The sequence below is a fragment of the Monopterus albus genome, unplaced genomic scaffold (assembly GCF_001952655.1).
Source record: "Monopterus albus unplaced genomic scaffold, M_albus_1.0 scaffold178.1, whole genome shotgun sequence".
NCBI classification, from domain to species: domain Eukaryota; kingdom Metazoa; phylum Chordata; class Actinopteri; order Synbranchiformes; family Synbranchidae; genus Monopterus; species Monopterus albus.
Genome location: NW_018128058.1, coordinates 794,725 through 816,106, shown reverse-complemented (window position 1 = coordinate 816,106; position 21,382 = coordinate 794,725). Strand labels below are relative to the sequence as shown.

The 21,382-nt window shown below is 41.7% G+C and overlaps 3 protein-coding genes across 3 annotated transcripts in view; 1 reads left to right on the top strand and 2 right to left on the bottom strand.

Moving 5' to 3' along the window:
* kmt2e (lysine (K)-specific methyltransferase 2E) overlaps window positions 1-7,596 on the bottom strand; it is a 34,798-nt gene extending 27,202 nt beyond the window's left edge. The window contains exon 1 of the mRNA XM_020616797.1: window positions 4,484-7,596. The gene's annotated coding sequence lies outside the window, so the exon portion shown is untranslated. The remainder of the gene's footprint in view (window positions 1-4,483) is intronic.
* Window positions 7,597-7,834: 238 nt separating this feature from the next.
* On the top strand, window positions 7,835-9,990 carry ndufb2 (NADH:ubiquinone oxidoreductase subunit B2). The gene is made up of 4 exons (XM_020616750.1): window positions 7,835-8,028; window positions 8,194-8,338; window positions 8,831-8,906; window positions 9,917-9,990. Exons 1-3 carry the CDS (start codon window positions 7,943-7,945, stop codon window positions 8,903-8,905), a joined length of 306 nt encoding a protein of 101 aa, XP_020472406.1. The 5' UTR covers window positions 7,835-7,942; the 3' UTR covers window position 8,906; window positions 9,917-9,990.
* Window positions 9,991-10,098: 108 nt separating this feature from the next.
* kdm7aa (lysine (K)-specific demethylase 7Aa) overlaps window positions 10,099-21,382 on the bottom strand; it is a 28,050-nt gene continuing 16,766 nt past the window's right edge. The window contains exons 5-18 of the mRNA XM_020616749.1: window positions 20,744-20,885; window positions 20,060-20,246; window positions 19,495-19,657; window positions 17,171-17,258; window positions 16,953-17,059; window positions 16,659-16,750; window positions 16,401-16,487; window positions 15,510-15,752; window positions 15,202-15,329; window positions 14,714-14,868; window positions 14,518-14,612; window positions 13,954-14,108; window positions 13,472-13,851; window positions 10,099-13,064 (exon numbers count right to left, since the gene is read on the bottom strand). Coding sequence (XP_020472405.1) covers window positions 12,976-13,064; window positions 13,472-13,851; window positions 13,954-14,108; window positions 14,518-14,612; window positions 14,714-14,868; window positions 15,202-15,329; window positions 15,510-15,752; window positions 16,401-16,487; window positions 16,659-16,750; window positions 16,953-17,059; window positions 17,171-17,258; window positions 19,495-19,657; window positions 20,060-20,246; window positions 20,744-20,885 — 2,111 coding nt within the window. The 3' untranslated portion in view covers window positions 10,099-12,975. The remainder of the gene's footprint in view (window positions 13,065-13,471; window positions 13,852-13,953; window positions 14,109-14,517; window positions 14,613-14,713; window positions 14,869-15,201; window positions 15,330-15,509; window positions 15,753-16,400; window positions 16,488-16,658; window positions 16,751-16,952; window positions 17,060-17,170; window positions 17,259-19,494; window positions 19,658-20,059; window positions 20,247-20,743; window positions 20,886-21,382) is intronic.

Below are 21,382 nucleotides of genomic sequence, written 5' to 3'. Positions count from 1 at the left end.
TTTAAAGAGGGATCTGTTATGGCCCAGCTAGCAGCACAAAAACAGGTCACCTGAGCTCAGGCTTCTACTCCCAGTTGGGATGTCATGTGACTGTGCTGGACCCCAGAGCCAGGCAGCTTTGTCTCTGGTCTCTCAGGATCTGGGTACCACACAAGTGAGATCACTGGAGACCAGGCCACAAACACACAACTTGGCCCCACATGATGAGGTGTGTATCTACAAAGACCCACATCTGGCCCACACAGAGCTGCTACTGTTTCAGGGATGAAAGTTAATTGTCTGGCAAAAGAGGAGAGCAAAACAAGAAAAGACCTTCCATGTATGAGAGAGGTGCCAAAGAGGAAAGTGATGAGTCTGTGGCCATCATCTACCCTATCAATATGTCAGTATTGTGCACTTGCCTGACTACTTTATTGTTTCTCTGTCTGCTGAGTACACTGAAAAATGAAATATTTTGGGGGATTTTTATTATATGTGCATCAGAGAGTGTGTCTAGGGGTTAAGGTGAGAGGAAAGATGTCATCTGAGACTTGCTTGTCTCCTTGACGCTTGCCAGAGTGCTCTGTTCCTGTGTATTTGTGTGTGTGGGGATGTGGGGGGGGCACCTCCCATCACCAACTCTGTCAACACTGCAAGCAAACTCACATATCGTGAGCAAGCAAGAGCACATATATACAGTCAGTCAGGTATTTAACATCATAAGCTCTATTGTAGACAGGGAAAAAGAAAGGAGTATGAGGACGGAGGTCTCTGCTTCTTTATAAGGAAGAACAAGATGGCTGGGGATTTTGTGTATTATGAAGAAGAATGTGCAATAGGTCCCTCTCACTTATCTAGTAGGAGTAACCCCTCCACAGAGGAGAAAACCCTTTGCCACTTACTTTTCTGTGAACCAAATCCATAGGCAGCTTAACTTCATTACTACACTGACCATAAATGGGCAGAAGCTATACAGACCATTCAGGTGCCTGCCAATTTTACATGGCATATTTGAAGGGGGGGTTAGTGCCGTTGCCTCACAGCAAGAAGGTTCTGGGTTCGAGCCTGGGCCGACCCGGTGCCTTTCTGTGTGGAGTTTGCATGTTCTCCCGGTGCCTGTGTGGGTTCTCTCCAGGTAACATCCTGATAGAACAACTACACAGCTGCTTGCAGTGATGTAAATCACAGTTATGTTATTGATAGGTTTTACAGTAATATAAGCTTAATAGGGTAATCTGATGCATCAATTGCTTCAGTAACTAACTCAGTTGCTTATACATCAAAATTATCAAGAGGAAAAGAGAAAAAACGCATTTGGGCAACAGCCATGAAAAAGCATCTTAAGCTGCACAAGGTGCCAACGTTTGTCCCACGGGGTGATGTAGGGAGTGAACAGCTGTGCCATAGCATCACAATATTTTGTGAAAGCTTATAGGCTTGAAAACGCCATCCTGAAAACTAGCTTCAACTTGGATCCCTCCATATTTTTAGTCCTGGTTTTAGATGGCACTAAAGTTAAAATGCAACTTTACTCTAGCAATAAATTGTAGCCACAAATCTGGGAAAATGAAACTTGTATGGACCACATTTGCTGCTAATGGCATTAATAAACATTAAATTTTAGACGTATTCAATTATATGAGATTGTGCTGAGGCAGTCTGCAAGATTAGGATCTAGTGTGACCAAAGCAAAGGTTTACATGATGTACTAGGCAACTGTAGACTATTGTATTATCCTGGAAAATATAAACTGGGAGACATCTTATAATACTGATTTGCCATGAACATTATCCCTTATATGTCTCAAGTCTTAAACTTAAGCAAATGCCATGAACATTATCCCTTATATGTCTCATTATCCCTTATATGTCTTAAACTTAAGCAAATGAATTATCCAGCTACTTTGAGTGATGAATGTAGTCTATACTCATTATGGCCATCAAACTATCCCCCTTAAATGATATTTAAATTCAGCCTACTAATTATTATCCACTCTCATCCACCCAGTGTTTTAATAAAACACTGAGACAATTTCCATCACACTAGAGCAGAGGGGTTTACACTGAAAACTACAGAAAGGTGTGTTTGGGTACCTTAGTGAAGCCAAATACTATCTCAAGAAGCTCTTAGCGGTATTTTCCTATTGCAAGTACTTGTGTGTAATTTTCTGTGACAAAAATCCTCGTCTTCTAACATCCAACATTACAACACGAGCAGCAGCATAAGACGTGACGTATGTTGCTGGGCTGTTAAACGTTTTGGGAATAGGCTCACGGCCATCAGTGACTGATAATATGACAAGGCAAAAAGCACAGTATTAACGAGGCACGATTTTGATTGCTTTTGACGTTATTATTGTACCTAACCTCAACTAAACTCAAAATCATGTGTTGTGTAGTTGCTTCCCGGTGAGTGTGTCGGCGCTGCAGTCAGTCCTACCGATAGGGGTGTGGAGGGTACAACGTTGCTATTATGTTACCACAACACCCTGGTGCTGTCGCCATTTTCATAGCGCTTTTCTCGGGACGGCGAAACAATCGTGTGGCCAGGGGAGCCTCGCCGTGGGAAGAAAATCCCCGAGAAAGCATTCAATCGCCTCTTTCATACACTCTAACTTAAGTATCACTCTGTCGGTACATTCTCTGTGTTGTTACCATTAGGGTTTTTGTGAATTCGTCGAAGGCAAAGCCAGTAAGCTAATCAGCTAGTAATTATGGCCACCAATGGCCGAAATATGACTAACTGTTAGAAGGTTAAATGTAATGCTGTTCCGAGTTGTGAGACAACCGAAGGACGAAGCGCCTTATAATTTGGCTTTAAGTAGAAAACAGCAACGTGATGCTAGGTCGTGAATAAAGGCCAAAAATAACAGTCCAGTAACATACAAAGCTAACTGTAACCTACGGAAGCTAACGGCATTATGCGTAGAGGGCTAGCAAAGCAAGCTAGCACCGACACGAAAGAAGTGGATTAATATTTGGCTAGATACAGACAGGAAACAACATCAGCGTTGAGAGATAACTGTGGAGTGCAAACTAAAGCGGGATGCACATTCATACGGTGATTAATTTCAAGTCAGGTAAAACAACCAACTGGAATAGTGTAGTTGCAGCATAGTTAGGGTTGCCAATTGAGAAAGAGTAAATTGTACGACTGGGGCGAGATGCCCATATGTAAACCCCCCTCCCCCACGCTTGCAGCATTTGAACCCAACACACCATGAGTCCTGATTCTAAATTAGGTAATCGCAAAATGTACTTTAAGTCCAATTACAACAAAACAGCTGCCATCTGTTTCTCGTCTGACACTGTAACTTATCGGTTCTTCACATCATCTGATCATAACTGCGATTCTCTAAAAGCTCAGGAGCCAGTCCTGCGCAATGTAGCTAGGAATGTGAGATACTATAACAGCTGCTCAAGCTTTGAGCAAACTAGGACATAATAGACCAAACGTACTGTTACATCTGTTTACGTACGTGCAAAAGCTTATTGTTCTCCTGCTTTGAACAGTTGCATTGTATGAAATTTTGCCAAACGGAAACAATGTCCTGTACTCTGAGCAGGATGGGGACTACCACGACAAATTCAAGTTTGTAACTAATGCTAAATTTACTGTTTTTCGGCTACATAACGATGCTACACACACACGCTATACCAGAAACAAAAAGACCTAGCGCGGTTGCCAAAAGCTGCAAGGACCTTGGCTAATGTACATTAAATCAACTGGCTGGAAATAAAGCGGATAGCGTTATATTAAGAGATCACATTATTTACACCATAACGGATAAATCCGTGCGCAATACTGCCCGCAGTGTCACTGTCAAACTAAACCTCGAGCTCCTCAATAATTAGATGATTAGATTAAAATGTGCGAATAATAATATGTCGTATTTTTAGACCAAGTTCACTTCTGGAAATGTTAACTGTTGAAAACTGAGTCTAAACGAAGACTAACGTTACTACTGAAGCAGACAATAACGTGAACTGCAGCGTTTTTCATCTTACGTTAATATTACCTACAACGTTAAAGAGTAATGAGAGATAATTCTGCTTTAACTGTTTGGTATATTGGTCACTACGATCTGTAAATAATATTTGCCTGATAACTTTGTATGACGTCTCGTGTATTGCCACAATATCAACGAGAAGTCAGAGCCGCGCTCGGTCTGTGTCAAACTAATTTGAGCCAGTAGCATGCGCTAGCTAGCAAGTGGTCTCTTGGCGATAAGCTTGACAACATGACATTTAGGCCTACATTGGAAGCTTGCGTCATCTCGTTAGCCGTTTTCAGTTTTTGATCAAGGTAAAAATTAAAGAAAAATAGACAAAGCAACTACACACCCCGAAGTAACGGTGTTGATAGCTAGCTCTCATGCTAAACTCAGCTGATAGTACAACTACGTTAGCCAGTATCAGCATGATGTGCCTAGCCAGCTAACTAAAGCCAACAATAGCCGGATTTGTGCTCATCGTACATCTAAAACGTAATGCAGGTTACTTACCGTTTTATGTTCACTCTGGAGGATCTGAATGGCGAATAAGGGGACCTGGGTAAGACCCCCGTCGCTTTCCACACAGCTTCCACAACCAAAACAATACTTCTGTCCACACACTGCGGATCGCTAGCAAAGCTTTAAAATGTTTGTATCTACACGTATCTTCAAAGAGTCCCTTCCTGTAAAAATCCCTTGCCCTTATTCTACGCAGGGGCCCAAATATGAATAGAATTGAATTTGAAACCGTTAAAACTGTGCCCTAGTCAACGGCGAATTTTAGAAATTAGATCCCTCAAACCAGTCTCTTTTCCCCTTGCAAAAATGGCGGCCCTGCCAGGACTGCTCAGACTCCGCCTCCCCCACGAGCCCCCCTCCCTTCCCAACACTAAAACCATGCTCCGCCTCCACACACTGCGGGGCTACCTTCCCGTTTTCACAGGGGCGCAGTGATCGTACTTACAGGCGCGTTCATGATTGTGATTCCTCAAGTCTGCTATTTCTGTCGGTGACGTTCTGGACTTAAGTTATGCTGCACTATTTGAAGAATGCTTGTCAAGTGGTCAAGTAGTAGAAATTATATTAGCACGTAAGATAATGTATACATGATAATTCTTTCTGTATTCATTATAACAACCTGTCAAATAAATTGCAGTATCTTGTGCAATTCAGGACCCACATAACGCGGTATGCTTGTTACACCAGTCCGTGCTATCGTCATGACTATCTTGTGATAGTCAACCGTGGGAATGTTTTTAACAAGCGAGTTTGTTTAAACTAGCCTTATTGTTGTTTCCTCCCGTCTCCTCTTCTTCCTCATAGAGTAAAAAGAGTATCATCTCAGTTTAGTGTGGGGATACACTTCCTCATCAAACCACACAGTTCACATTGAATCCATTTTTTATTTATGTATAGGCTCTATGCATTTTTTCTAGATTCTTATACAACCAGGCTACAGCGGTAATTGGATACCCAACAAGTCTAGCTGAGTAGAGCAGTCCAGTTTATTAATACTGCCACACCAAAACTCTTGTGACACGTAAGCCTACCCAAGTTTACAAAACCGAAATGTGGCCATTTTGACTAAAATGCTTTATTTACCACTGGCATGGCGGAAAATGAGCACCTAAATCCGCTATCCAGCGCAGTATGAGGCAGCTAAGAGGTTATGTAACCCCTTACACAAGAGCAGTTGTGTACATTGAACTGATGTCAGTGAGGGGTAGCCTATGAAACACTGACCAATAAGGTTAAACAGTGGAAAATGAAAACAGATCTTAGCTTACAGGAAAATTTAAGTAGGGCTCTGACATAGCCTAACTGGCTATGTCACACTTTATATCATTCACACCGTACTCCGAGCCAAACACATGCGTGCCGTCGTGGCTTATGGTGTCTAATAAACTTTACTCAGTTATAAAAATTTGAATCAACCAAATTTACAGTGTATAGGCTTACTTGGACTCTTTTAAAACCCAAAATTAAAGCTTTTGTAAAATATAATTTATTTTGTGGGGAACCATCAGCTGTAGTAGCTGAAGTTTACAGCTCTTTTAATTTATTCAACAAGTCTGACTCTGGGGAAAAAAAAAACAATTCTCGCATTTTTCCGACAGAAATGTCTGTAGAAATCCCTTTGACATCATATGTTGAGAGAGGATATTCTCACCTTTTCCATTTATTGACCCTCCCCCACCCTAAACCGCATCCCCCCGCGCATGCGCACTCATCCAGGACCGCTGCAAAGGCTGATGTACGGGCAGCAAGGTTGTTTAAAATAAACTTGAGGGAGGACGGAGGTAAAAAGTGGCCCATCGAGCCACTGTAAGGGGATGTTCGCAGACGGCTGTGGAGGATCCAACGATTGAACGGTCATTGTCGACTCTTCGGAAAGGATAATCTATAACCATTGCGTGATCGTCTGAAGATAATCTGGTCACTCTTGTATTGAGATAATGACGCACATTTGGTGTGAGATTCATAAATGTTCAAAAGCAATGAAAATTAGTCATTTTTGAGAAATGGTTGATTTCTGATGACATCATGCAGCTAGCATTTGTGGGCGGGCTTTGAGCTGTGAGGGGAGAGGGGTGCAACCGGAGAGCAGTTTCGACTAGGCGCCATTAGGTAGCAATGTAACATCAGTGGGTCTTTCGTTTCTTAGAGACGCTTATGTCAGGACAAAAAGCTAGGTGGATCGAAGCGACAACATGTCATTTGTTCATGACGTGGAGAACGGACTATTCGATTGGCGAGAAAAACAAAATTGACGTCCTCTTCATTAGTTTGAGTTATGGACTAAGAACAAGATGGCGTAGGGGATTTTTTTTTCTGTCAGTGCATGAGTTGATAGCTGATGGGCGGCGGCGCCTTGCGCGTTCTCGCCTCTGTGATTTCCTGTTTTCATATTTGAAGAAATGTTTAGTTAATTATCAACCAGAGCAGCAAGCCGAGGCGTGATCTCATATATTTACTTTTGTAGTAGTTGTTTGAGCTGCACTGGACCAGAAAACCACATTTTGCCTTTTAAAAGTGACGTGTAAACCTTGAAATAAAACAATTAATAATTTCTGCAATCCGAGATTTGGTTACCTGTGTTTGTATCCCAGTCACATAAGCACTTTATTTACTTGTGCCACTTTTCTCATCCAAAATTTAAAGACGGAACAGTTTGAGGTACAACACATCCGGAAGCCTTCATCCCTTCGTAGTTTTGATTAGATTTTGACTCCATCTAGTGGCGTATGCAAGTGTACCATAATAATAGGATAATCAACATGGTCTAATTTATATCGGTTATGTTACTTCCCCCCCTCCTTTCAATAATAATGATAAGAAGAAGAATGAACTGTTTCCAAAAGTCTACTCATAAAATTGCTTATGCATAATGGCACACTTCAAAGTAATGTATGTAATATTGAAATCAAACTACTGATGTAATAATGTGTTATCTTAACCTATACATACATTAGTCGATCACATTTTGTATTAATCTGAATTTGATATAAAACTTTCAAATAAATGTAGCAGTGGAGTAAAAAGTAGCATACTGAGAATTGTAGTGGAGTATAAGAATAAAGTGGCACATAGGCTAATGTATATACTCAAGAAGGCTACCTCAATTTGGAGCTTAAGCGCAGTACTTAAGTGATTGTAAGGGACTTCTTAATGTATTTAGGGTATTTAAATAATTAAATTTCCAAATTTGCACGAATAGACTACACATCAAGAAAAATAAAGTCATGTCATAGACCAATCAGGAGATGACGCTGTTCTCTTCTCTCCCTCCCCCAGCCAATTAGCACCGAGGAACAACATGGGTTGTCTCTCTGGCCAATCACAGCTGATGTTGTTTAGATGTTCTTTATTGACAAGAGGACAAGGTGACTCCTCTTAAGTTTGGAAGTACGTCGTACAAACCTTAATATATTAGACAAAAGAAGACGATTGTTTGTTATATAAGCAATAATGTCTTTTTTTGGGAGGACACTGGGAATCCTTCGCACAGGTACTCAACTGTTTAGACGCGGTCCACAAAGGATACCAACCAGAAAGTGAGTAACGTTATTGTCAAACCCGCTAACTACAACGACTACTTAGTACATCGTTAAATTAAAGATATCAGAGCCATTAAATCTCACAACACAGTCTAATATTATAGCCTGCATTCTATATTATCCAACATTCATTCAGTATTAATGTATTTTTTGATGTTATAGGGCTAGCGATGGTCCGCACATTGAGCCACTGTACAGGCAGTATCCTCAGCTAACGAAGAAACAGAAATTTGACGCGGAATTTCTCAGTGGTGCTATGTGGTTTTGGATCCTTTGGCACCTCTGGCATGATTCTGATGCAGTACTAGTAAGTACCCACGTGTGTGTATATGTATATATTTACTGAGTTCAACCTCATTTGCATTAAACATGAAACTACAGTGTAGAAAGTCAGTTAGATGGGTGTCACCCAAAGCAGGACCTTGAAAAATTGCTATCCTGAAACATTGCAATTGAATGACTTTATTCTCACGTGTATAATTCTGCATAACTCCTGTTTATTGTTCATACAGTGGGGTTGTTAGAATGACCAAGTTACTCATGGGTTTAAAAATTGTTTGATATATAACTAAGCAAAAGGGTTTTTTTTTTACCCTATTTGTTTTAAGGTAATTTAGATTTTTTTTTTAAATTGTTTGTTGGGGAGTTATATTTAGTTTTCATTTACAAAAATCAACTAAACATGTGACTCAGGTGCCCAGAAGTTTTGCATACAGTATGCATTGTGTCTAAACCGGACGCAGACATTTTTGTCAGGGTGTTAGTGGGAATATAACTAGGATTCCTTCCTGTTCTGTAGGGTCACTTCCCCTGGCCTGATGCTTCTGAATGGACAGATGCAGAGCTTGGAATCCCACCAGATGATGAGGAATAAGGTGATTTCCTTAGTTTCCCCCTTGATTTAGTGACTAGCAGCTCAGACAGTTATCTTTTGGGTTAATTTAAGATTTCTGGTATCAAAGTTGCCATATAGCAAGTTATTTAACATTTATTTAATTCCTATGATGTTGCTTGTAATTAACAAGCCTGCCTCTTGCACATGAGCACAGTCTTAGCTGAAGTGAAATTCCAGAGTTAACAGAGACCCTTGACCAGCTTTGGAAAGCCGGGTAACCCCAGGAGAGCCAGACTTAAGGCCCATTTGGATAGGATCACCATTACAGGGGGAGTAGTAAATATTATTCCCTGTGGTCTCTGGTTAATGTCTCTTACTGGACAGGGTATTTAAGTGAAATTACAGGATATGGTCTGTAATATACATGGACATTCAGCTGTGTGTTTTGAGTTGGACTTAAATTTGATTATCAAATTCTAATGCACATGCTATAAACATAATGGTTATTTAGTGTAAGGTGGACGTCACAGTGATATTATCTATGTCCATCTTAAGTGGGTTTATGGATGTTTATTCAAAAGCCATAGATTATAAAATGCTTCAGAACTTGTCTGAGAAATATTAGGTATTTTGTTTTCTTCAGTATCAAAGCCGTCCCTGGTAGGCTAGTGGTTAAGGCCCGGGTTCGAATCAGGGTTGCTTCAGGAAGGGCATCCGACGTAAAACACGTGCCAAATGTCAACATGCGAGTCGTCAGTGTGACGATTCGCTGTGGAGACCCCTAAACGGGAAAAAGCCGAAAGTGACTATTTTCTTCAGTATCAAAGTAATTCATTGAGAGGTGCCTGTACATTCAGGCTACATTGCTGAACATGAAGTACTAATAGCTTATCTGACTTGAAAATATGAACAAATATATGCTAAAAATTGGGCTTAAAAGGGAATACCTGTAATCCACAGGATTTATTGCATTAGAGTACATATCTTGGTGTACCTAACTGACTGTTATGTCCACAGTTGTAAAGACTTTTTTTTTTTTTTTTTTTGTAGATTACCATGAGAGACTGAAGCTGCTGTGCAAGTTTTTGTTGTATATAGACAAATAAAATTTCCTTTAAGGTCAATTGTGGTCTTTTTGTGTAAAACTGCAGTATAAATATCAACATTAAAATATAGCAAGCTGTATAATCACAACTTCTGATTTAAGAACAGGAAGTTATTATTGGGCAAATGCAGTTGGATGAGGCTTGACTAACAAAAGTATGTTCTCAGTTTTATTTACAAGCAGTTTTTGAAATGCAGAAACAAAATGCGATGCATTAACAGTGTCACAGTTAGCCAGTGTCTGTATATTTTAAATCATAAACCATTTAAATCTGGAAAAACCATCACAAGAAACAATGCACATAACAAATGCCAAGAGAGCTGAATATAAAAGCAAAAGGGGACAGATCCTGTACGATGAATAACAGCTCATAAGAAACCCTGCCTGCGGGCCAGCTCCCATGACTTGACATGCAAAGAGTTCAAAGGTTAAAGTGTAGTTTAAGGAAAAGATGAGAAAATCAGTCTGGCAATGTGATTCACGCTAATTTTGTAAGTTGGTTCTTTGTGTTAAGATTAGGTGACACACCTCATCAGGGCTGACTGATCACATATGGATCGGTCATATCCACCACCAGTCACCCTGAGCGAAACTTTCAAAGTCTCGTGCTGTTCAAAGAGTATTTTAAAGCTACTTGGCAACAGTTAGCCTGGCTGTCATTTACATGGGTGAAGTGTCCTTTACAGTTGACACGTTTTCTGTGTAATACTGAGGTCCAAGCGTTAGGGTGTGTTCAGACTGAGCGCACTGAAACGCAACCCCCTGTAATGTTAATGCAAGGGGCTGTGTTGTTGGGGGGCTGCGATGTAGGCGCGCATGTTACAGCAATGGTGTGAATGGCCTTAACAGCGTTGAGGAGCTTATCTTTCATGTTCGCACCTGTCGGGAAAACAGCAGCATGCCACAATGCTCATTGTAACACAGTGCATGTCTACATTCTGATGATCCCCCATTATGTGATTGGTCAACGCAGTGCCCCACTGTATGACAGTACATTGCATTGCCGAAAAAGATGACTTTGATCCAACCTTTTAGGTGCACAGGGCTAAGTAATCAGGCGTCCGCTGAATTGAATTCAGTCCCCCATAGAAATGAATGGGGTTGTCACACCTTGTGAAATTCAGTCTGAACACCACTTTAGGAAGCAGTAGGGGACAATACTTTTACATCTGTCAACATAAAGTTTGTAGTGTACTGTGAAGGTACAATGACTGACTGGTAAAAGCACACATTATCCTTACAGCTTGAAAACTATGACCAGGAACGGAAAACAAACAAACCTCAGCATCTTCAAAGCAGGATGCAAAGCTGAAAGTCCTGAGTGAGTGCTCAGAACATCTCATCTGCATCCATGATGTGGCTGGTGCTTAATCAAAGGTTATGTCCATGGCATCATTCCCTGAGAGTGAAGAGCTGCACACCCCAAGCAAAACATCAGTGCTGGTATCATTAAAAAAAAAAGTCACTGAAGTTGCTCAAACGTGCACTTCTGAATACATTGACTTTGGATCGACCACAGTGGCTCAGAATACTTGGGTTTTTTTCTTCCATGCTAAATGGTAAGTGGCACAAGTTGAACAAGCTCAGGTGTAAATATGGAAGCTGACATTTCTCAACCTAACCTAGTCTCTAATTTGCACGCAAGACCAGCACCTCTGGCTACAGGGAGAGAAGGAAACTAGAATATACAAGGATCAACACAGGATCTATTCAACTGGAAAAGAGCTGTGACAGAACAGAAGGTTGAGATCTGTAGGTAAATTGCTACTCATAAGATTATGGTCGCATGAATTCTAAAACATCCACATATACAAAAAGTTTGTGGTAAAGATTAAAAAATAAAAACAACCCTATTAAGGAAAAAGTCCTCAGAATAGCTGAGCTTTTAGGGTCAAAATATAATAAAATCATTATCTCTTTCAATTAATAAATACATCATTCAGACTCCATAAAAATAACATTAAAAACATCACAGATGAAACAAGAAATAAATTAAGCAGGGTATCATGAGTCATTTTCAATTTTAGAAATGAGTGAATGACTCAAAATTCCTATTTAAAACAAAGGCAGTGAGAGGCAGCACTTTGAGCAACTTCCTTTTATCGGAAAATGCTCAGAAAGACCATCTCCCCTTTAATGATCACACAGTCGAGAGTGCATTTTTCACTAAATTGTGAAAGTCTAATGCACCTATTTAGACTTTTCTACAAACAGAATAATGCCAACTTGATAAAAGAAACAAAAAAGGGTGAATCCACCAAAGTACTGCCTCTCTCTTTCCTCTCTCCTCAAAGTCATTATTGCTGGTGTGATTGATATAAGGAGGGGGGAGGTGAGGACCGGAAGAGACAAGCATGAGTGGAGAAAAATACAAACAATAAGCACCATTTCGAAATTTCAGGTCACCGCCTCCTCTTTAGCGCCTCGCTTTTTCTCAGGGCCACTGGGGGGGAAAAAAAGACCCTGTTGGAGAAACAACTGTATTTCACCTGCTCCTCCATGCTGTTCGCAGACAGAAGCCAAGTCAAGGTTTTGTGTGTGTGTGTGTGTGTGTGTGTGTGTGTGTGTGTGTTGGGGGGGGGGGGAGCCAATGTGATGCAGATTATGCCGGCATCAGAGTCAATAGCTATCTTGCTGTCTCCCTGGCAAAGCAAGCGGTCATGTTGGTTTGGTAGCCCTCGGACATATCTTCTGTCGGTCTGAACGCCTCTCCCTGCAGCAGAACACATGCTCCTCTTCTGGAAGTGCCTTCTTTGTTTTGTTCTTAGTGTGCTTGTAGTGAAGTCGTGCACTTATTGTAGTCCAATACCCTGTCTCCTCAGCATGCACAGTGCGTGTTTTGTGTGTCAGGATTTGTTTATTGTCTCCAGGCAGCCCCCTCCCCCCCCACCCCCCATTTCCTGGAGCACACAAGTGTCTGGTAACAAATACACAGATGTTTCTTTTTTTCCCCCCTTCAAGAATACATCCAAGTTCTAGTTTTGCCTCCGATGTTTTTGGAGTGTTACACAAAGACGTGACTGTGTCTGTTGAGTTTCAGGATCTTCCCCAGTCTCTGCTTGGCTGTGGCCATTCCTTTTTTGGGCCGCTTGCCTGAAGAAATGGGGGAAAAAGACCATTTGAAGAGAAGAGCATTAGAGTCAAGCATAAAAGGTGTGAATGTCTTCCCGTTTGTCTAATTAATTTCACTGGGAATTAACCTGCCAATTTTTTCTCAAATCATCTGGACTACATCTCCCCAGAAAACATAACATTTCTTCTCATTCATCTTAATATTTTGTACTATTTATTATCATGGAGGACAAATAGAAAATGATTTCACATTTTAATGCACATTTCCCCTTCAGCAGTTAAATGAAAAAAGCCTTGTAGTATGAAATTCTGCACAGTGAAGGTCAAATGTCCATGTGATGTAAAACTAACATGAATGTAGGGGAGACTTGGAGTGTTTTGAAATTTTTTTTTTGGTGGCAGAAGCAAAATTAATGTGATTTCCAAACCTTTTGTGGCCTGATTGCTGATTGGTGGGGGGTTGGGGGCATGCCTCTTGGAGGGGTGCAGTGGTGGAGACATGGAGGGGTCACAGTACTGGTAGTCTGTCTCTAGACCGGTGGCGTGGCTTCGGCTGAGAGGGCTGGGGAGCCCCTGATTGTCCCAGGCCTCACTGCTGCTGTTGCCTTGGCTGTCCATCAGGCTCTTGTCCCCCTGCAGCCGGCACTGCACCGCCTCCCTCTGTTTCAGCGGTGAACACTGGCTCGAGCTTGACCACCAGGGCTCCTGGGATGAGGCTACCTTCTCTGGCTTGGAGGAGCACAGCAGACCAGCCATAGACAGCATCCCCTGAATGGCCTCTTCTGTGCTGGGTGAGGTAGGACGGTCTCTGCACAGGGCAGAAAAGACACACTCAATCCCTGCCCACAAAAATAATACACATCTTCATATTAATAGGAGCATTTTCAACATCTCCAAATGTGTTTCTCACCGTTTGAGTGGTTTGTATTTGTGCCTGAGTTTCTGGCCACACTGGTCCAGCTCTATGGTGTGCCCTGAGCCTTTCTGTTCCTCCTCCTCCAGGGAACTCTCTGAATCCTCGTCAGAAGAGGAGGATGATGATGACGATGATGATGATACTTTACGCTACATTGGCAAAGAAATTTATGAAGATGCATCAGTAATCCAAACATGAATAGGTAGCACACAGTTCCATTAAAAGAATAATGTTTGTGTACCAGCACAGCCCTGGAATGATGTGAGTTACATTTGTAATTCGAGGATCAGATGTAGCGCATTAAATGTTTTGTACTCCAGCTGATATTCAAATGAAATTAATGCAAAACATCTAGTCATCAGCAGAACTAAGGGACAGTACTCTAGGGACTAATACTTTAAAAACGATCCACTACAACATCAGACTCCAAATAACCAAGTTAATCTCACCACGTTCAAATCATTGGTGTTAACAGAAATACTGAATTCAGCAAGATAGAAGTGTTAAATGCTGTTATAGCTCAGTACAGCATAGCTCAGTATAGCTATACATATTTACCTCTGTGGGAGAGTCACTGTCTGACTCAATGTCTGACACACTGGAGTGTCCTGAGACATCTTCCCTGAGTTCAGTCTTCACCCTCTCCAGACCCTCTGAGGAAACACAGCAACACACCATCAGCTAAATGTGTTGAAAATGAACACATCTGGGTGCAGTTTCTCTGCTTTAATAATGACACTGTTTGGTGACTTACTGAGGAGTGTGGACTTCTTGACTGTGCTGTGCTGCTCTTGACCGTCCTGTGTCCTCTCCAACTTCACACCCACACAGCTCTTTGGTGGACCGTGGCAAACAGACGAATGCTCATCCTCCATCTTGACTGGGCTGCTGCCTGGCCGTCTCAGATCTCTGAAAACACAAATATAAAATGCCTGAATACTATCACTCCTCCATAACACACTGATCATTTTAAATGTAGAGTTAAAGAATTAAAATATTTAGACCAAAATTTGCATCTCTTAAAATTTTGAGGGCATGTATGCAGCTTATTTCCCCCTGTTGTTTAATTACCTGCATTTCATGTTATTTCTCAATGCTATTTAAGGTTGATAATGCTTTATTTCTACCATCATGTACTTTGTTATTTAGTGATTTGTGTTTGACTGAACTTGTTGCTGAGCCTGATTTAATCAGACACATAAACAAAACTGTTGTGTGGACCAGAAAGAGGTGAGCTCTCACCTGATTATTCGGCCGTTGACCAGCATTAGCCGTAGGTGGTTGTCCTCTAAAGACTCTGCAGCAGCAGCTGCTGATGCAGTTGACACTTTGTTGAATTTCCCGTGAACCTTGGCACAGAACACCGGATCCTGAGCAGCACAGACCAGAGTCAGTCATTGTGTATAATCCATTACAGATGCTTCGACCACATGCTAACACAATACAGGCAATGACTCACCATAAGCTCCTTTAAAATCACACAACCAAGTTATAAACAAACAAATGCACAAGGTAACAACATTACTATTTGTATGTTCCTTGATTCTCACCTCCTCAAGCGGTCCCACCTCCAGCCGCTTCAGCACCTCCCTGGTGTGCTGCTCTAAGATGTCCAGGTTAGAGGGCACCCTAGGAGCATGTCTCTGCTGCTCCCTAAGTCGCCTGGCAGCTCTTCGTGCCCGCCGAGCCTGGCACAGCCTCTCCAGTGTGGCACGAGTGCCATTTGATCCAGAACCTACTCCGCACCCACTTCCCTGAGATTTCACTGGCTTACTGCCACTGACTGGTTCCTCCTAAGGAGTAAATATCAAACACCAAGCAGTCAGAGGTCTACAAGGTTAGTAACCTAGAGGTCCACATGTTCTTAAATTACTTGCTAGAAATGTTACCCATATTTCAACTCGCATTTGAACTGTTTTTTTATATATATATTTGTGGCCTCATAATCAGATGTCAGTGTGGCTGTCTTGTGTATCCTGTGTGTGGCCAGCCTACGTTGCATTGTACATGGAGTAACAAGGGCCAACAAAACAAAGAAAAACTGATCACAAGGCAAAAGTAGCAACTGAGTGCCCCTCAATATCATATTAACAGCCAAGTCTAACTGCACTGACAGAAATTATGCTGTAGTTCATTTGCAGCAATGCTGTATATTTCTTTGAATATGAGGGAAATATTATAACAGTATAACTGTTCAGATTTGACTGTATTTTCACAAGTACATGGCTTACTTTAATGGGACACTGCTAAATTTAAGGACATCATCTGTGGATATTTTGCAAAGTGCTACAAACACAGTATCTGAGGACTGACCACCCTGAGTTTGTCTCAGCATGTTCCAACTACAGTTGTCTGTTGCAAGCAGCAGTATACATTTAAAGCCAGAGCAGATACATCATTTTGTGACCTTAGCTATCCTCAAAGCTCAAATCATTTCTTACCTCCAGATAGCGGATTTCCTTGGTCAGCTCTTTGATGAGATGGTTAGGCCTGATATTGTCTGGGACCTCACTGGTGGGCTCACTCACCTGCAAAGCCATAACAGATAGGAGACGTGAACAGAGACACATCTGTTGTTGGTCACTGACACACATCCAGGAGATAAGGACAAACAGCTCAGCTGCTGTGTACCAGTAACCATCTGGAGGTTAAATACTCAAGGTGCAGGTGACCGTGGGAACACTGTGGCCGACTCTCACCTCTCTTTTCAACCAGGTCTTCAGTGCACTGATTAAAGCCTTGACTCCCTCCACTATGTAGGCTGGTGGCGGACAGCTGTCCTCACGTAGCTCTGGAAGAAAAAGAAAAAAAATGTCATACAAGGTTTAATCTAGAGAAACTCCAAAATGAAAAACTTAAATCTATTCATAAAATATCAAGATAACTGGTTTCTATGAGAAAAGCAATACTGGTACTGACAGGTCTGAGATGTAACATGTAAAAGCGTGTGTTCTCATATTCGTTATTTGTACAGATACACACGTGGCTCTCACCTTTAAGCATTTCCAGGAGGTTCTTTGCCACATACCAAGAGATGGCCTCAAAGTATGGGAATTTAAAGAGGTCTGGGGTTTTCAGACGACGCTCCATTTCATAACACCTATAGACCAACACACAATACAAAGGTTTAATGATGAAATATCAGACACAAGATTGCATTAGTTTTAAATACATATAAGCAAGCCAGTCTAGTATTATGTGAACTGTTTACCTGAGCTGCATGTCAATATTGAGGTTGTGAAGGAAGTTCCCTCCAAATGCCATGCAATCCTGAGAGGTGAGAACAGCATGGATCCAGCCTGCAGGGGACGCCAAAGCACAAATGTTCACAGCTTATCCACTGACTTACTACTTCAGAGAGAATCTCACCTTCACTCTGAACAACTTGATCAAATATGCACAAGGTTAGAAAATATGTGTGTGTATGTACAAGAGAAACCTCCCATCCAAATGTCCCAATATGCACAACAGACCCAATGTTGTATGTGCAATAACAAACTTCTCATCTTCCCACAGTCAAACTTACAAAGAGATAAGGTTGTATATTAGAATGATGTGTTCCCCTCAGATAAACACTGGTCCTTATACAACATAAACTGAGAGAAAACCTGGGGGGGGGTTAAGACTGATGGACAGGCCTGATAATGCACTGGCTGACTGACCTACTGTGCTCTCTGACCCCCACTTAATTCCCATCTCTCCACACTCTCCACACCCTCTCCCCCAAAAGCTCCCTTCACAATGCTGCTTCAGCCTGCTGAGAAAGCATGGGGCTGGAAGACTGATTGGGGACGTCCAGCAGTTGACGGGCTGAGCTTTGTCTGGCTGGGAGCATGGGGGGAGAGGAAAAGAGTTCCATCGGCTTAAAAAGCCCATTGAGAAACTGATGGATGGACAGTCGTACGGCTGGGGACACTGGCTTCACTTCAGTGAATGAACACGTCATATTCTATTAGCTGCATGAAAAACATTTCACCCTCTTAACTTCTAATAAACAATATTGGTAGTTACATTCCTTTAAGAATGTAGCGTCTTTCATCATATTAAAAAAAGAGCTCTGTTTTGCTTCATTTTTCCATTGTAACTATAATCACCAAGAACTGTTTAGGTTGCTGCTCAGGATGAAATTCCCTCTCTGTTATTTTCCCTTGGCAATGACTAAGGACTTTAAAGAAGCCTGTATTTTCCTGGCAGGAGCCATGGGAATCATGGTTATTTCAATGTTTGAATGCATGTGAAAAGACAACTCCAGACGACAGGTCAGCTGAGTCAGTGAGGAGCAGTTAGCCAGGCACCAACTGTAATCATGTAACATTAGCTGACAAATAGCTGGATGTCTGAGTGTGTGAACTTTATTGTGCGTGGAAACCACAAAGAAAGTTATCATCCAAGATTTGAGGGTGTTTTTTTTAAGCTCATTTTAGAGTGAGCATCAAAGAGCCACCTTCAGTAACAAGATGAACAAGGTGTCCTGCAGGATGGTCCCACAGAGCCCTGATCTCAACATCAGAAGGCACTGGGACAGAACCATGGCAGATTCTCCAAAATGTTTGGAACAACCATCATGGGAGATGTTGGTTGTTCCAAATCAGAGAACGGGTGGTCACCAAATAGTCATCTGACTTAGCTTTTTTCTGTTTACTCCACTTTGTATGAAGTTAAGTGACAAATAACTATTCAGGGAATTATTTTTGAAAGCATCCACCCTTTACTTTTGTGCCTTAAAACTTTTACACATCCCTGTATCATTTTTATGTAAATCATTTTGCAATATCCTAACACATGCACGTCAGTATGCAGGAACAGTATAGAGATTTTCCACAAAGGAACCAAACTACAGGTGTAAAAAGAACATAAAAAGGCGTCCAACATAGACCCCATTTAGACTTGGTTTGAAACTGCATCCTGGGTGAATGGATCACAAGTGGACAGCACTAAATACATGTTTAAACAATGACCATGACAGACAGTGATCGAATCACTGAAACCATTTGCCAAGGTGGTCTGGGATGCGTTTAACCACATATTTTCTGTAGTGTAAATGCTAATGCATCCTGATGAATCTCTGACAAGGCCGTTTGAAACTATATCATCAACACAGGACATGGTGGTTGCTTTGGTGACAACACTCAAAAAAAGATGAAATGGAGTGAAACATCTGTTACAAATCCATCATTGTATTGTGTATAAAACTTTTCATAATACATCTATGCACAATCTGGCGCATCTTGTGCTTCTTCTTTGGTTCAGGAGACTATTGGTGCTCATCTTGCAATGTAATTAATTGTGCCTGTGGCCTTTCAATATTTAAGCAGCAAGTGTCACAGCAGTAGTGAAATCTGAACACAAGTGGTTAGCTGGGCAATTCAGAGGTGCATGTATAATGACAGGTGTGAATGGTGATGCGTCTCAGCTGTCCACTTGTGACTGGATCACTGAGATGCATTTTAATATCAAGTCTAAACTGGGCCAAAGAGTTCTAGTGTCGTATGAAAACATGCAAGAAACTTCACATAGGCTAATTAATTTACACACCTGTAGGGACGAGCAGGGTGGTCCCCTGGGGTACAACACACTTGTAGCACTTTTCCACTTTGTTCCCAAAGAACACTTCACTCTGATTGGGTGAGGAGCTCCATGCCTCATATAGCGCAAGGTTAGCAGGAGTTGGCTCGATCAAGTAGAAGATCTTTTCACCCTGCAAAGCCGAGGAAGAGGAGTGTGAGTGAAGTGATGCTTAAACCTCAATGACACAAAGCGTGGTAGCTGTGATGATGCTGACTCCCACGCATACACACCCCCACCCTGATCTAGTTTGACATTAATGTGAGCTACAGTTTACAGAAGAGGCAGAGGTGACATCTATACTGTGGGCACAGCAGTGCCGCATGTTGAAGAGATGTGACGTGAAAAGAGAGGTGACCTTTCAGCAAGTGCAAGCCAATCAGTTGCAACTGCCTACCCCAAATACCTCAGTATATACACACAATCACTGAGCTTGACAAATGTGAGAGCAGCTTGTACTTAGATTAAACAGCAAACAGTTCATTTGCCCTTGAACATGTCTTTGCGACACAGCTCTTCCCTAGTCTACACTTACCCAGAGAACATGGTACCAGACAGAGGTGCCTCCAAAGTCTATGTGGAAGTCTGTGTAGCTGTCCTTGACCCCCATAAGGCAGTACTTCTGGACAAAGGGTTTGGGGAAATAGGAGTCATCTGGCCAGTAGTTCTCTACCCAGGACATTTTCCGAGCCACGACAGGAACCTCCACCAACTCTGACATCCTGGGGTGATTAGAGTGGGGGCAGAAAGTAGTTTAGGGTACAGTTATTACTGTTAGAAATGTTGACTTATAGTTTTAAAACATCTCAGAGCCATAAACGAGACCTAATTTCTGCCATGTGCCCTGTCAGGTACATCTAGTAAGATACTCAAAACCTACAACAAATTAAAAATAAATCACACCGGATACATGTGTTAGCTGTATGACTGAAATTTAAGGACAAATTCCAATTCTCTTGTATTTGCTCCAAGTCATCTGGCCTGAAATGCAGACAAGTTAAACTATATTTGCCTGAGTGGAAGGATCCAGAAATGCATTTTTTGAATACCATTTCAACTAAAACCCATATTTTAATCAATACAATTATTATATCTATGATTCAAAGGAAACCATTTTCCCGTGAGCCAGTGTTAACTTGTAAAAAAAATTTCTGAACTGTGATATGACAGCTAGTGTTTTAGGAACCTGTGCTTGTGAATCAAGTGCAGTATAGCTTACTTAGTGTCAGAGAACTCCAGGCTGATGAGGTTGAGGACCTTGGGTCGATGCAACTTGGTGAAATACTTGATAAACTCGCTGAGCTTCATCTTGCTGTCTGCCTGCCGGGCCACATCTATCACATCAATGACTTTGTCACCGCCTAGATTGGAGACAAGCAGTGTTTAGTTCATATGGGGTCCTGTGAGATGTGGAACCTTTGACAGACTGCTGTTTCCTGCGGTAAACCGTACTCATTTCCTGTTTTCTGTATTTGCACTGCTTGTAGTGAAACAGAGGAGGCTAGCCCCTGCTGCTTGTTGTGCTTGCTTAGGAATTAAACACTATCTTTTAGGTCCATCTAAATTTTTGAGTGACAACATACGCTTGCACCACTTAAAGCACTTGTTTTGCAGAAGTTCTTGCTAACTACCAAACTGAACTTCCTATTTTAGGTCGGCTAGTTTAGAAGCTAGCTAAGCTAGTAGCTTAATCGAGAGCAATGGCTTCCCCCTCTTCCTCTCCTCCTTTCTCTTGCTCGGAGTGTCGCATGTTCAGTTATTCCTCTGCCTCCTTTAGCGATAATGGTACTTGTAATAAATGTCAGATGCTAGCAGCATTGGAGGCGAGGCTCACAGACTTAGAAGCGCGGCTCCACAC

Bases quoted from the DNA above. Each gene is read 5' to 3' on its own strand.
- ndufb2 (XM_020616750.1), top strand. From the start codon at position 7,943: ATGTCTTTTTTTGGGAGGACACTGGGAATCCTTCGCACAGGTACTCAA. The intron at 8,029-8,193 runs GTGAGTAACGTT...TTGATGTTATAG, and splicing joins CAAAGGATACCAACCAGAAA to GGCTAGCGATGGTCCGCACA. The intron at 8,339-8,830 runs GTAAGTACCCAC...CCTGTTCTGTAG, and splicing joins ATGATTCTGATGCAGTACTA to GGTCACTTCCCCTGGCCTGA.